The 16,623-nt window shown below is 34.6% G+C and overlaps 1 protein-coding gene across 1 annotated transcript in view; it reads right to left on the minus strand.

Annotated features, from left to right (window-relative positions):
- The window catches only part of LOC111057992 (cyclic nucleotide-gated cation channel subunit A-like), a 289,690-nt gene that overhangs the window by 224,987 nt on the left and 48,080 nt on the right, over positions 1 to 16,623 (minus strand). Inside the window, exon 3 of the mRNA XM_039431598.1 lies at positions 10,501 to 10,575. Within this exon, the coding sequence (XP_039287532.1) occupies positions 10,501 to 10,575 (75 nt within the window). The remainder of the gene's footprint in view (positions 1 to 10,500; positions 10,576 to 16,623) is intronic.

Consider the following 16,623-nt stretch of genomic DNA (forward strand, 5'->3'; position numbering starts at 1 on the left):
GGGTTTGCAGCCCCTAAGCGACTACATCGCCTGTTGATAATTTTATCAATTAACTTGATCAGTGAGCCTACAGGAATCCGGGCCGATTCAGCATTTTCGTCAAGTTCAGTCAAGTCAATTAACATTGTAAGTGTTGTTGAGAGTCGTAGAATCGTCCCCAGGGTTATGGACGACCGCAAATTGCTTCCAGCAAGTTAACTGCAATGGTGCCGTTGTGTCTTCAAATGGCTTTCCTCCAATGTGATCCACTTTAAACTATCAGCATTGGTTGGAAGATGAGCAGGAGGAAGCAGTATACTGACGGTCTGCAGTGAGTCTCAAAGCAGTAGAGTTGGTTAGACTCTTGTTGAGTAGAGTTGTGCGGTGACAGTGAAGTTCATGTTGTGTTTATGAAGGAGACATTAGGTTTTGGTTATTAAGTTAATGATGAGCTATCAGCTGAGTGTAGTGGCTGGAATTGTACAGTGTCTGCGAACTGAGCATTTGGAGTTGATGGGAATCGTTATGAAGGATAGCTAAACCAGATAACGTCAGATTTCAGGCATGCGAAGGATCTTGGAAGCTAGTTACTAATCTGCGGAATCATAACATTAATGATCATATTATCTTTTGTGAATGTTTGATTATCAGTTTGGATGGTAATATCATGGTATGAGAAGGTTGGAAGATGAATGAACCTGATTATTGAATGTATGAGAAGGTTGGAAGATAAATAAACCTGATTATTGAATGTAGAGTGAAATTTTTAACGTCGAAGTGTAATTTAATAATGTTTTCCCTGTAATCCACTTATCGTTTGAAGTCAAACACAATACAATACTTATTGTGAACCGTTTATCTTCCACATTAATCCAAACTTTATATAGGCCTATATAACTCTTTTTATGAGCACTTACTTTCGAGCAGTGACGTCGATTGGATCTGTTGTTGGTCATCAAGAGTGATTATATTCAAAGTTCAAAATACAGTTCATGAAACATACATGATGTAATCTGCAACACAATTGAGGAATTTAGGCTAATACATAGTCTAAGCGATTTCGAACAGAATTTCTAGAGTCGGCAGGGCAGGAAGCTCTCCGATAGGCTAATTGGATTGGCGCCTAAAAAAACACCCTACATATCGCTTGGAGAAACGCTTTGTATGGACTAACCCTAAATCTATTAACATTGTTCTTCATGTTGGAATTATTCTTCCACTCCTACACTGCTTTCATCTACTCATCTACTTCTCTATCTCTTTTACTTCATAAACTTCTCGACCTCACTTTCCCTTCTCATATCATCCCTCTCCTATTACTCCTCCTTCTCCTCATTATCACCACTCTCCTCCATATCCTTATTCTTCTCCTCCCCCCTTTGCAACTCCATCCTCCTTATTCCTACTCTTTCTTTCCCAAGTCTACTTCTCCCTCCTATCAAATACCCGATAAACTTCTCCCGATAATGATCAACCTCAAAAGATTCAATCGCTTCAAAATGGGAATTTATTATGACTTACTCTGTCAGTCTTACTCTAGATTCTTACTCTAGAGTCTTACTCTATCAGACTTGCTCTAGAGTCTTACTTTATCAGTCAAGGTGAACCAGAAATTAATCCGGTTAGCGTGAAGACACATCTGACGAATCAAATAAAAAAGTTTCAAAAATGTTGTTAAGACAGGTAGAATCCTATTTTACTGAATACACACCCATCTGGGTCCCTCAGATTCGCAAATCTCATTAAGTCAAGATTCAACTTTAAGCCGAGCTGTACTGTAATTAAATTTCTATCCACTCAAGCAGCTGGGGCATCTCGGAGGAAAAAATCTCAATTCTGTGATTAGAATTACTGTTTATCAGACTGGGATTCATTTCAAACTGGCATTCAACGATGTTTAGTTATTTAAGAGAAATGCTGACAACTCGGGGTGATTCTCTCACTGTGCTAATCGGATGATAAAGTTAGCAAGGAAGAGAATTTTTATCCTATTAGGAGTTGGAAATGAAATTCAATTCGACGAAATTATTGAAGATTGGACGAGATTGGTGATTGGGAATGACAGAGATTATCATGACAGAATGGTATCACAGTGTTCTTGTTGTGGGAGGTTCAAGATTATGAGGAGAGATGAAGAATTATTTATCAGAGGAGGATTATGATTGCACGATGCAGGAAAATTACATTGAAGTAAAATGTATGAATTCAGTAAATGAATTAATTCACTTTCTGTGACAATGAGATCTTTCGACAGGTCCGCCATCTTCATGGTTGAATATCACAACCATGTAGATACCGGACCTGTCGAAAGATCTCGTTGTCACAATAAGTAAGTAAATTCATTGATTGTAGAAATTTGACTGATATTCGTTCTATTCGATAAAAAACAGTGATCTAATCATTATTGATTGCAAACAAGGGAACCTGACAAAACATCTGGTTGTCACAGTAGGTGAATAAATTGATTTAGCAGTCTAAAAACTTGACTGCTGTTCGTTCTATTTGATAACAAAACAGTGATATAATCATTATTAATTGATGAATAGCTAACGAATCAATGACGACCTAAGTTCTGTGAAATGTGGTATCAGGTTACCTCTTATAACTAACTATTAGTTATAAGAGTTTTATAACTAGAGTTTTATAGTTATTAGAGTTTTATTAGCAGTTTTATTGACCCATTTCAATCACAATGATACATACATACAATGGATAAAAACATGTAATTATCAAAACCAGAAATCTATCAAAGTAACGAGATACCGATATCAATTGAACCATTGTGAATTTATTGTGAATTAAAACTAGAATCAAAGATAATAGTATAATCAGAGATAGAATAATCAAGATTCATAATCAAAGATAATTATATCGAGTGACTTGGCTGGCTCAGGTCTGGTGTCAGAGTTTTCAAGTTGCAACTCATCACTTTCAGGGCCTCTGACATGACCAACGACTGCTTCTCAGGCAGCCGGGAACGACGGCTTAACGTGTCCATCCGAAACACGGGAGTGGCCCGAGATAAATATCTTGCCTGGACCGGGATTTGTACCCGGGCCTCTGAATCATAAAGCCAGCATCTGATCCACTCCATTACGGCCACTCCAGAATAAAAAATCAAAGAATGAAAGATGAAAGAAATAATCTATAAGTACTTACTCCTCTCTGCTAGAATACAGAACGAACAATACAATTTAGTGGACAAATTAAAAATTATAATAAAATTTGAAAAAATAGTCAAATTAAAATTATAAAGGTGGACGTCTACCATTCCCCTGGACTACAGTAGGCTAACTATTACAGTAACTATATGGTACTGTATGACTATATGATTGTACCCTAGACAAGCTACTCCTTCCATTAACACTCCATTCTCATCTAAAACTCCACTATCCAGCAATACACAATCAATTATTAATTTTATTTATTTATTTATTTATTTATATTTTCCACAAAGAAGCACCGATTGGGAGAGAAAAACTAAGGATACTCCTTGTACTATTTCTCTCCCAAATTTAGATAAAATTTTAAAAGTCCAAAATAGGGTTATGATTTCACTTTACTGAAATTTAGCCCACTTTCACTCAAAAACAACAAAAGATAAGATTTTTAAATTTTGACGGTTGAAAACAGAATAAAGAACAAAAATATCACACTCAAATCACCATTAATTGAAAAATGTTGGGTAATTTTACAAAATTTAGAGCCAGAAAAAACACAGCGTAGAAAAATCATTGTGGAGTCATAGCGCTAAAGTCATTACTGGTAATGTTTACCAGTCTATCTCAAAGATATCTCTTGATATCTTCGCGCAACTGCAATCTTGGCCATTCAAATTTCCCGTCTAGACTGATATCATGCGATAAGAGTCCACCGTGTTTAGCAGAGCATTCATAAACTCAGATGAGGTGATTAGGGTCTCGACGTCTGAAGTTGATAGATGATCGGTGTTTGCGTATAACTAAGTTAGGTTCATGGAGTGGAATCAAAGATAAACACTATCATTGACAACTTAGTGGGCGAATCTTGATTCAGGACTTCTGCTTTTAAGTAGACAGTTTCAACTTATATTTACAGTTGAATACTTGGTGGTAATTCAAACTAATAGTTATAGTTGGATACTTGATGCTTATCCAATTTAAGCATCTTGAGAGCTCCCTCAGATCTTGGAAGCTCCCTCGAACATTGTCTCTGTTGTATGATAGTTGTTTGTTCTCTTGTTGAAGGAGATTACTGTTGTAGTTTCGAAATAATTGAAACAGATTTGATCAGGATGTCAATTTTGTAAAGAATATGATGGTAATAGTTCATGATCTGATCCCAATGAATGAATATATTGTTAGTTCAATGAAAACAAGATGGTTTTCCACCTGATGAGTTTTCTTCTGCAAGTTTACTTAAATTTATATTATGTTGTACTTGGACATGAATAAATTGCCGAGTTAGAATGAACAGATTAATATTCATTTCAAACTTTCTAAAATTATAAGACAGAGACCACGACCATAAATACAGATACATACAAAAAATCATTTGATTACTTAGCTCCAAAAATGTGAATTAAAATTAAACCAACTGAGGAAAGTTTGAGGTTAAAACGTTTATTAGAAAATTATATCAAGCAATTTCTCATGAGTATAGTTGCTGAAAATTGGATCAGATCGTTGGGCTAATGGCACTTTACATATATTTTTTGTTCAAGATTTATTTTTTCTGTTATTTTTTTCGAAAGATTTTTTTTTTGATTAAGTGAGTATCGGGCTTGACTCACTCTAATATTTGTTAAAATCAAGTTTGGTAACCCCAACACAATTTTCATTACAGGGGTACCTTATTATTGTTTCTTGTACCATACAGTATGGTAGGCGGCTAATTATGTAGCAGTATAATTGTGTAACATAGAAATGTTGGGTATTATATTGTATTGTTTCGTTTTTTAAAAGAAATATGATTTTTTTCATTTTTGATATTAGTTTTTTTTATGAGCATAAGTAGTTGGAAAATGTGGCTAATGACTTTTGGTTATATTATTATTATGACTGCATATGGCGATGTTTAAATGAGAAATATTCCTTTGTATACTCACATTGTTATATTTGAGCCTTAGCATTTGATAAATATGGATAATAGCTTGGAACCTTTGTTTTGTTTTTTTTCTTGTAATATTGTACTGTTGTTTATGAGAAACAATAAATTCTATTCTATTTGCCAACCTCGATAGGAGAGGAAGAATCTACTTTGTTCGAGAAAACCTATCGGGAAAATTTCTTGTTCAGAAGGTTTTTCACTCAATTCTCTGTTGATGAAGCTTGGAAATAATTTCTTCAGTAAATGAAGCTTTATCCAAAGTCTACATTTTCCGTTTTCCTATTGGCCAATACTTATGATCAACAGTACAATGAAAAACATGGAATTGATGTTGTTTCTCATAGAAAAAAACACTATATAATAGCTTTGTTGTTGTTTGGTCACTGTGCATCACAGTGAATATTAAAACAACACTCAGTATTAGTGATGACAGGAGGTGATTTCACTTCTGACAGTGAATATTAAAACAACACTCAGTATTAGTGATGACAGGAGGTGATTTCACTCCTGAAGAGGAGCTTCATCAGCCTGACACCAGGGGCCCCTGCTTTCTGAGGGTTGGACTGTGTGGCCAAAATGTGTAAAAACATTGAGTTCTATTTGAAATTGATAGAATTAGATTTGTCGTTTTTGAGGTGTTTGAAAATTTCATATTGTTCAATTGTGTTGAGTCTCTGGTTTTTTGGAAGATGTGTAGTATTTTAATATCTGTTTATATGTATTTGTGAGTGTGTTCTGTATCTATTAAATTGTGTGTTCTGCATATGTGGATTGCATAATAGATCAATACAACAAGTATTGTCTATTTTATGTAGGAAATGGTAATGAGATGAGGCAGAATATTGATAAAAATTTTTGCCCAGGAAATGATGAGCGAAGGCAGATTCTTGATTTAAAAATGTATAATTGTTGTCTAGGACAATGTGTGTTCAGTACTCATGTTGTTTATTATTATTTATTTGGTTAGCACAAACAATACCGTACAATGATCGAGAAAGAAAGAACAGGTTATTGCCTAAAACTTTTTCAATTTCCTAATTTAGTTTCAAATTGACCAAATATTATACATAGGTCATGTCCATTTCAATTTATACACCAAATCACAATCTGAGAATATAGATTAGAATAAATCAAACAATTTTTAATTTGGATAGATTGATAGTAGAACTTTCGTAAAAACATGAAACAAACTTTAAATTCACAAAATAAAGAATGAAACCACTTAAATTTTGAGCTCAAAAATATCACGTTCACCTTAGCTACATAACAGCTGCTTCATGTTGTGAACACACAATCATTCTTGTATGTTCATAACATACCACAAACTGAAGTGATTATTTGTGAAATTTGTGAGGAGTGTTTAAGAGTTCAATCTCAATGACTAATGATACATATTATTATAATTGATGCATATAGATAGAAGGAAAGATTTAGATAGTAATAATTTATGATCTATTGTAAGAGTTTTCAAACTTTACTTTGAAGAAAGAGCTAATATCTAATTCACAATTATCAACATTCACTCCTAATAACGAGGAAATTGGATGGCCTCAGGTTATCTACTCAGCTTCATCAATTTCTTTTTTCAAACAAGACCAATCACTTATTCTCTCTCTCTTTCTTTCTCACACTCTCTCTGTCTCTATCTTATCGTCTTACTTACCTCATCACACTCTCTCTCACTTACCCTCAGCAACTCAACAACTTTTTCCATACAGGGCTCTCCCTCAATCTCCCTTTTTTACTCTGTGAGATAACGAAACAGTCCTCAAGTTCGTTTTTTCCCGCTCAAAATAAAATTCGAGCTATCAACGCGCGCAAAACTCTATTTTGCAATTAAGCTAATAGCTGCAAGCCTGCGAGCTGTAATTTTACGGCTGGTATGAGCGGTGGGGAATTTTTCCAGCGGTTGGGTTCGACCCAAAAAAATTCCTTGTGATAAAAGTTGTCAGCGAGCTTCACTGAATTTCCGTGGAATTTTTGTAATAACCGATCCACTAAAGGGAGTTCTAAATGGATTCAATGTTAAATCTGGGTCAGTCTTGTATGCTGAAAAATAACTAATATGAGTTGAATAATCGACTAGTTGATATTTACTGAAGGTCGATTGTTACAATTGTTTGAATCTTTTCTCTCTAAGGAGTGGTGAGAGGAAAAGTGGTGAAGTCAAAAATTTGAAGTCTATTTTCGATTGACTTGAATTGAATCCTGAAGCGTCATTCTGTGACATGGAAAAGTGAAGTAAGCCTGCCTAACTCATAACCGTTTATATATGGTATCTAGGTGGCAGTGGAAAAATCTATGTAACAGATCAGCTCATAAGTTTAGAGGCATAGTGGATGATATAAACACATGTCTATTTTTACTTTCCTTGCCCTACTACCATAGGTAAGGAAAGTATTGCTTTCCAAAAAAAATTAAGGTACCCCAATTTCAAGTTTTCTATACGTTTCAAGGTCCCCTGAGTCCAAAAACATGATGTTTGGGTGTTGGTCTGTGCGTGTGTGTGTGTATGTGTGTGTGTGTGTGTGTGTGTGTGTGTGTGTGTGTGTGTGTGTGTGTGTGTGTGTGTGTATGTGTGTGTGTGTGTGTGTGTATGTGTGTATGTGTGTATGTCTGTGAACACGATAACTCCATTCCTAATTAACCGATTGACTTGAAATTTTAAACTTAAGGTCCTTATACCATGAGGACCCGACAATAAGAAATTCAATAAAATTCAATCCAAGATGGTGGAAAAAATGGCGGATAATTACTAAAAAACCATGCTTTTCACGATTTTCTCAAAAACGGCTCCAACGATTTTCTTTAAATTTATACAATGGATAGCTATTTATAAGCCCTATCAACTGACATGAGTCTCATTTCTGGGAAAATTGCAGGAGCTGCGTAATATTCTCGAGAAAAATGGCGGATAATTACTAAAAAACCATGTTTTTCACGATTTTCTCGAAAACGGCTTTAACGATTTTCTTCAAATTCATACCATTGATAGCTATTTATAAGCCCTATCAACTGACATGAGTCTTATTTCTAGGAAAATTGCAGGAGCTGCGTAATATTCTCGAGAAAAATGGCGGATAATTACTGAAAAACCATGTTTTTCACGATTTTGTCAAAAATTACTCGACTGATTTATTTCAAATTCATACTCCGTATAGTTATTTATCAGCCCCATCAACTGGCATGAGTCTCCTCTCTGGGAAACTAATGGGGGGTTCACCCCATCCTTGAGAAATGTACTCTGTAACCTCCTTCTCGTGCATGAGGTAGGTAGGTAGAGCAGTCTATAAAAATAACATATAGTCGAGATATTTCATCTGTAGAACAGCTGTTTTGACGACTTTTGAAAATCATCGGATTTCACAATTTACACATAGGAAAAAGTACTCTGAAAACAGTAATTATATACACACATATACAGTAGTCCGATCGTAGTTTCAAATAATTATGTTGCCGCCAATCGTCATTATGTTATTTCTCTAAATTATTATCGTTTAAGAATGAGGCTCCCAGTTCAATGAGCAAGGAAAGTTGTGTGAGTGTACCACACCAGATTTTTTTTTAACAGCATAAACTTACACCACTTTTCCTCTCACCGGCTCCTCTTAATAATTAAGGAAGATGATCTTAAGGCTCGAACAGAACTAGTATAGGAGTATCAATGTGGAGTAACCAGAACACGAACACACTGTTTTGACACACATTTGTTCAGAAATTAAATGCAGGTTTGATTGAACTTTTCAGTTTTGATTGACTATGTGATGAGTCTGGTTCTTAACAAGTTCTAAAATATGAAACATATTTTATTTGGTTTTCTACTTATCCTAATTATAAACTCCTAGTTTACATAATTATATTTTGGACTCAAAATTAGACAAAACTTATGAAGTGATTAACATCGCATATTCTTGGACAATTTCTATCCAAATTTGGGAAAGGAAATTTTTTTGGCTTTAAGTCTTTTTTTTCCAAATCATTCATAGTTGAGAATTATATTGTATGTATAAATCTGTATGAATAGCTCTCTACAAGATTTAATTAGAAGTAATAAAAGGATTTATATAAGAGATAAGAGATAAAATGGAAAACATATGATGGGTGAGAACATGATATGGTGACTTTTTTGTGAATTTTCTCATCTATATAATAAGAGAGAGTAGGGTTGTGTTTGTTCGTGTGTTCGTTTGTTCGTTTGTTCGCATCAAAACATGTCAACTTGTGGATTGCATACCGGAAAAACGGGAATGATATAGATCTCCAAATTTTGCAAATAGATTCTAAAAATATCAATCTCGTGCACCTGGAAGCCCAAATTTTAATTTTCCTTCTAGATTTTTCAGAATTAATGTTTAAATTTCATTAATGGTACATTCGATTTCATTAAAAAATCACCAAATCACATGGTCGAAATTAGAAAAGGAACATATGTTTCTATATTGCTTTCTACCTGAAAAACATAGTTTTGAAACTTCGTTTTCCTGATGCAATGTTTAGGCCTACACGTGGCATGGATTATTAATTTTTCAGCTAGAACAATTTTTGAAACAAAGTGCTAAATAAACGTCTACAGCTTCATCAATGCTGTATCGGCAATATGAAAACGCATGCATTTAATATGTCTTTCAATGGAAGTTTTGTTATTTACATAAAGAAATCATATTCTTCCATTCTTATTCAATTAAAATTTCAAAATTATCCGAGCCCTGATTGAATGATTGACTCACTGTACATAGGCCTATTTTGAATTCTTCTAGATTTCATCACGTCAAGTTTTAAGAAAGACCCTTGCGAAGCACGGGTGACCTGCTAGTTCATTATACGCAAAACATTATTATCGTTAAGGTGCGTACTTGCAAATACACTAAGTATTTGCATTTTCATGTATCTTCATTTGTACAGAAACAGTGAGATACAGATCTGATATAATAAGCATAGAATCAGCTGACGAAAAGTGTACGTGGCGCATAAGTCTGTACACATCTTTTCATTACAAAACGAAAAATACTATCCACTTCTTAATTAAAAACGTTCTTGTTATCAACAAAATCACTCCGTTTATCCTTTTTATCACAACCTGTCATTTGTATTTGCATTTTCATGCATTTTCATTTGTACATGAACAGGAAGATACAGATATAATAAGCATAGAGTCAGCTGACGAAAAGTGGTCGTGGCGCATAAGTCTGTACACATCTTTTCATTACAAAACACTATCTACTTCTGAATTGGAAACGTTCTTGTTAGCAACAAATATCACTCCGTTTCTCCTTTTTATCACAACCTCACCTTTGTAAAATTTGTGAAGCAGTTCAAAGATTTCCCATGATTAGAATAGGATTAAATATTCAGTGTTAATTATGTGAGAGAACGAAAAGTTTGAGAGGATTGTAATGAGAGCTGAGCAGAAGAGAATTGAAAAAGTTTTCTCACCTGGATAAACTTGGCCGTAGGTGGAAAGCATCTTGAGTAACATGATTTCTTTTTCTTGGGGGGACGCTCCAACTCCTGAAAAACAACGGAAACTTTTTTATTGCTCTGATTTTCAACGAAACAACATACTGACTTGTGAAGGATACCAGAAAAGGTGTTAAAATACAGTGAAAATGTATGAGAGTTTGTTACATTCCAGTTGTAATCATGGTGCATGTTCCGACTCAAAGCCTTTGAGTATCATGCAATCGAAAAGAATCAAATTCAAATTCAAATCAAATTTATTCTCTTCAACACTTCAACACAAAATTTTTGTATATTGCACAGCACAACAGTAGATACAGTACTACTACAACATAACATAAAATTCATAAGCATAGCATAATAAAGACTATAGTAACAATAGTAACAATTTGTTGCTCTGTACAAAATACAGAATATGACAGCAATGAGAAATACCCTTACATAGGCTATTGCCTGTGAGTAAGGGTGAATCTGGATTGAAATGATTAAGATGAGACTTGTATGAGAACTTAACAGGTAAGGATAGTAAAGAAATAAAGAGATTCGAAATTTAGTTTCATTGAAAAATAAAATTTACCGGAGCTTGAGAACGTCCACTAGTTAGTAGCCTACTTGCTGCATTTAGAATAAGTTGGGTATAAAACTCTATAACCTATTAACTGAGCTAATGATATTTTCGGTTCCATCCGTACCTATTTCGTTTAGCCAAAGATTCACAATTTTTTTGTACACTACCAAAGATGCTGCATCAAATTCTCTGAGTTTGTTGGGAATATTCCTGAAAAGCATATGAACTATGTAATAAATGTTTGTGGATGAATATGTTTTGTTAATTCTAGGTGCTATTATTCCTGAAATTGTAGCTATTCGGGTGGGATATGTGTGGGTATTTCTAATGAAAATATCAGTATGGTGCTTATACATATGAATTAGTGCATTTTTCACAAAATGATATCCAAAACATTAAAGTCTTTATACAGGTCATGTGAGTTGGATCTACTGTCTCTCTTCAATGCTACTCTCAAAACAGCTTTCTGTGCTACTTTTAAAGGTTCCAAATTAGTTTTATAGCATCCACCCCATGAGATTATACCACCCTGTATTAGTGACTGAACGTATGCAAAACATATGTTCCTGAGTTCCTTCAGATTTAATATGTTATTGAGCTTGTAGAACAAGAATATAGCCTTACGAACTCTGTTTCTGTATAGAATCAATTGACCAATCACAAAAATTATAATTATACCATTATAGATTGACAAAAAAATTGAAGATTTAAAAAAGAAATGAGTATAATAATCTCAATCCATACTCTATATGATCATATCAAACGATGTTGAAATATTCATATTTTTGTTTCATAGTGGAGATTATCAGCACGTGCCAGCAGAGCAATCTACTATATGCATCATTTAAACATGAATTTATGTATTAAAAATCTGGTGTGGCGCACTCACACAACTTTCCTTGCCGTTATGAAAATTGATCACGTGACGCTAGTGTTCCCGCGCATAAAAGTCTACTATTCAAAGATCCAAGACAGCTGGTGACAAGACAATAACGCTGGAGACATACGAGGTCTGCTATCTCTTCTTAGTGAATCATTTAATAAAATCAACAGTTGCCAACAGTTTGCAATTGAAATAATAACATTTCCTCGAATTTCGTGCTTATTTTCAATTTTAGGTAAAAATGTTACTGAACATTAATTGTAGAGATTTTCATGCTTAATTTTTTCCACTCAAAATTTTTTGTTTAAATTTTATCTGCATACTTTTTTTTAAATTTACTTTGCATAGATGGGGCGCAGCTCCTGAAATTTTTACAGATATGGGACTAGTGGCAGTTGATAGACCTTATCAATGACTATTTTGGGTATAAATTTGATCAAAATCGTTGGAGCCGTTTTCGAGAAAATCGCGAAAAACTTTGTTTTTGACAACATTTTCGCCAATTTAGCCGCCATCTTGAATTGGATTAGTTCGAAATTGTTCGTGTCGGATCCTTATAGGGGAAGGACCTTAAGTTCTGAATTTCAAATCATTCCGTTATTTGGGAGATGATATATCGTGTACACAGACGCACATACACACACACACCACACACACACACACACACCACACACACACACACACACACACACACACACACCACACACACACACACACACACAACACACACACACACACACACCACACACACACCACACACACACACACACACCACACACCACACACACACACACACACACACACACACACACACACACACCACACACACATACAGAGCAATACCCAAAAACCACTTTTTGGACTCAGGGGACCTTGAAACGGATAGAAATTTAGAAATTGGGGTACCTTAATTTTTTTCGGAAAGCAATACTTTCCTTACATATGATAATAGGGCTAGGAAAGTAAAACTACTATATTGCTGTACTATGTGGTGCCAGTTATACAATTTCAATTGAAAGGCGCTTCTATTACAAACGTTGTCGAACTGCCACAATCATAGTTTATAATATATCAAGATACCAATATCGGTTGTTAAACGATCACAACTGATAAACCAAAAAAAACTGAAGCTATAAACCATACACTATAGTATCGAGTAAGCGATGTGATTGGCGGACCGAGTGGCAAGGTGAACGTCTGTGATTGGCCTAGATAAGCCACTCCCACAATAAACGGGTAACACTTCTACAACCAAGCGGGGTTATTGGACTACCCCAACCCACATTTTGTCTATTTTTTGTAGATAATGTTAATGTATTTCATCGAAACTTTGAGTAATAGTTAAAAACATATCACTTTTGTTATTTTATCATAAAATCATTTCATTCCTCTTATTTTTGAAATTATTAGCAGATTTATTTTTGGGATAACTCTATTACCCTACTTGGTATTCCGTGCCATGCTATTTTCTTGTATATTTCATCCATCAACAGAATACATAAGTTATCAATTTAATGTTCGATCTTTATTTTTTTGCCAAACCTGATTCACTTGAAATCTAAATTGAAAAAATTGCTTCTCTATAACCATAATTTAATTATTTGACACATTTCTCCTACAACAATATGATAGAATGCTCAATTTTGTTGTCCTGTCAGTTTCTGATTGGAAACATATTTTTCAAAAAAAGAATTTCATTATTAATTATATTATTAGCTTTTGTAATGCATTTAATCGATGAATTAATGGGTTACATATAAAATAGTTATATAGAACAGAAATCTTGTTGGGGTAACCCAGTTACCCCACTTGGTATTTCGTGAATGTGGAAAAACGTTGGTAGTAGAAGCGTTAATACTTACGTCACAGAAATGGCGGCTTAAGGTAGACGCACACAGATCGTCATCGGACGGACGGCACGCATCGGACTGATCGGATTATTAGATTTGATGCATTGTTTTCAATTGGAGTGCGCATACCTATCCGCATCCGTATTGGTATGCGCATTCCAATTGAAAACAATGCATCAAATCTAATCATCCGATGCGTGCCGTCCGTCCGATGACGATGTGTGTGCGCCTACCTTCATTGTGGAAGTGTTTCAAGCCAATGATGTCAGACGTTCGTTCACCTTTATTGGTCGATCATCTACCAATCATATCGCTGGTTTAATAGGCATAATGTACTGCTGAACTGTTCTTTAGTTTTCGTTCAGAGGAGATGAAACGATGTTGTGACTAAAACTAATACCAATAATAAGTATAATTGATTTGACAGAGGGATTCTAAATGAACACATTCAAATTCAAAATTAATCAGTTGGAAAACGTCAATTGATTTTATTTCTTCCAATGGATGTAATTTTCAATAGGCTTATGATTGGATTTATACTTTCCTTGTCCTATTATTTGGTGAGGAAAGTATCGCTTTCCGAAAAAATTAAGTGGGCCTACCCAAATTCCTAAATTTCTATACGTTTCAAGGTCCCCTGAATCCAAAAAGTGGTGTTTTATCCTCTAATTACTCATCAAACGGTATCAGATGAGAAGCATATCACTTCAGAATTAGGCAGTACTCTTTTTTTAACCATCTATTGTATCAAGTACACTCATTGAACCTTCAGCAAGAGATCTGCTTAAAATTGTTCATATCCCAGTTAATAAAACAGTCCACATATTATAGGTGATTCATGAAGCAATAATAATTTATGTAATGGAGCAATAATACTATCTTAAAAATTATTTCTCACCAAAATCTCTTGAAACATTTCTATAACCATTCCTATCTCCATTGATGTTATGTTATTCCTACAAGATCTTTCGAAAAAACTTGAGCACAAGCAATTCTCGAAATCCTTGGCGATGACCTCCACTCCAGCATATTTGCACATTCTCAGACTCCATCCTCTGCAACATGACTTCCATTACCAGCACATCCCGCCCACACAACGCTAACATATTCCCAACACCCGCATCATCTACATTCAACAAAGTTTTGTCTCGCCTCTATTTTTGCCGATATTTTAGCAAATTCGTGCTTTTTCAAACACCTTCGAGTATTTTGTTTATTCATTTTGGAGTATATTCATTAGTATAATCAGTACTTAAATCTTGGTTGATGATTCAAAGACAAAATATTTTGAGAGTGAATCTAGAATATACCAGAATATGTGGTCACGAGGTAAACTTACTTGCGAACCGTAACTTTACTTGCGAACCTAAAAAAATTAGCCTTTGAACTGATGTCCACAAACAAACCAATAAATAACTAAAACGTCTCCTATTCAACCAATGCTGGCATTCAAAGTGGATCACACAATATCAAAAACGTTCCTGTTTTTGAAATTGAAAGCAGCTCTAATTAATCGCTGTTGCTTTCATTGTTCATTCTACAATGGGAATTCAAACGGATGATTTTTTGGAATGTGATCACAGCTAATTATTACTGAACAGATAAATTGAGCACGGCTAATTAGATAACTGATTCATGTGAACACGAGGTACTACTGAATCGAGAAATTCGTTCACTGCTTTAAAAACGGAGCAACAAAGGATTGTTTGCAGAGACAGGTGAAACGGACAGTTTTGCATCAGAGTAATTTGAACTGCAGAATGAGTTGATTTTCATTTAACGTTTTTATTTCATTAAGACATAATTTATTGTAATTCTTTATCTTTATCAATTATTTAATGCATGGATTATCATAATCATCATCATATTAACAAGGATCAGATTATTTAACTATTATTTTACGAAAATCCTAAATAAATGCTATACATCACCCCGAAAACTTCTGCTACTGCAGACATTGACAACAGGGTCAACAGCTAAATGGAAATTCGATGAGAACTACTATCCAAAAATTAGTTGCCAGCCCGGGAATCGAACCCGGTACCTCCAATTGCCAGTCAGGAATGCTTACCCTTACACCAAACTGACAATCTCTGGATAGCAGCGCTCATTTTATACGAAGCCATAGCGGCCAACCAGTTACAGATGGAATTAAATAGAGAATGCATTTATTCAAATGCTAATTAATATATAACTATTATTCAATCCAGAGATTGTCAGTTTGGTGTAAGGGTAAGCATTCCTGACTGGCAATTGGGAGGTACCGGGTTCGATTCCCGGGCTGGCAACTAATTTTTGGATAGTAGTTCTCATCGAATTTCCATTTAGATGTTAACCCTGTTATCAATGTCTGCAGTAGCAGAAGTCTTTGGGGTGATGTACAGCATTTATTTATGATTTTCGTTAAATATTAGTTATTTATATTAATTAGCATTTGAATAAATGCATTCTCTATTTAATTCCATCTGATCAGATTATTGCCAGTGACAACAAGTAAATTCAAGGGCGGGTTCCGAGTTCGGGATTTAGCTGAGTCCTAGACATTGAACAGCTGGAGTCAGAAAATCGGCTTTCCAAAACGGGGCGTAGTCGCAGTTTTTATAACAGTAGTCGTAGTTTTTATTTCCTCATTTCTATAATAATTGGGAACGTTCTCTCTTGACGAAATTAGACATTCCTGAATAATTCAAAATAGCTGAAACTTTACAATATTTTATCTTTATTTTATTTTGTGTTCAATTTTCTAGTTTTTCGAAATTTAATTCAAACGTGACTTCGACTACGCCCCGTTTTGGAAA

The sequence above is a fragment of the Nilaparvata lugens genome, chromosome 6 (genome assembly GCF_014356525.2).
Source record: "Nilaparvata lugens isolate BPH chromosome 6, ASM1435652v1, whole genome shotgun sequence".
In the NCBI taxonomy this organism is placed as follows: domain Eukaryota; kingdom Metazoa; phylum Arthropoda; class Insecta; order Hemiptera; family Delphacidae; genus Nilaparvata; species Nilaparvata lugens.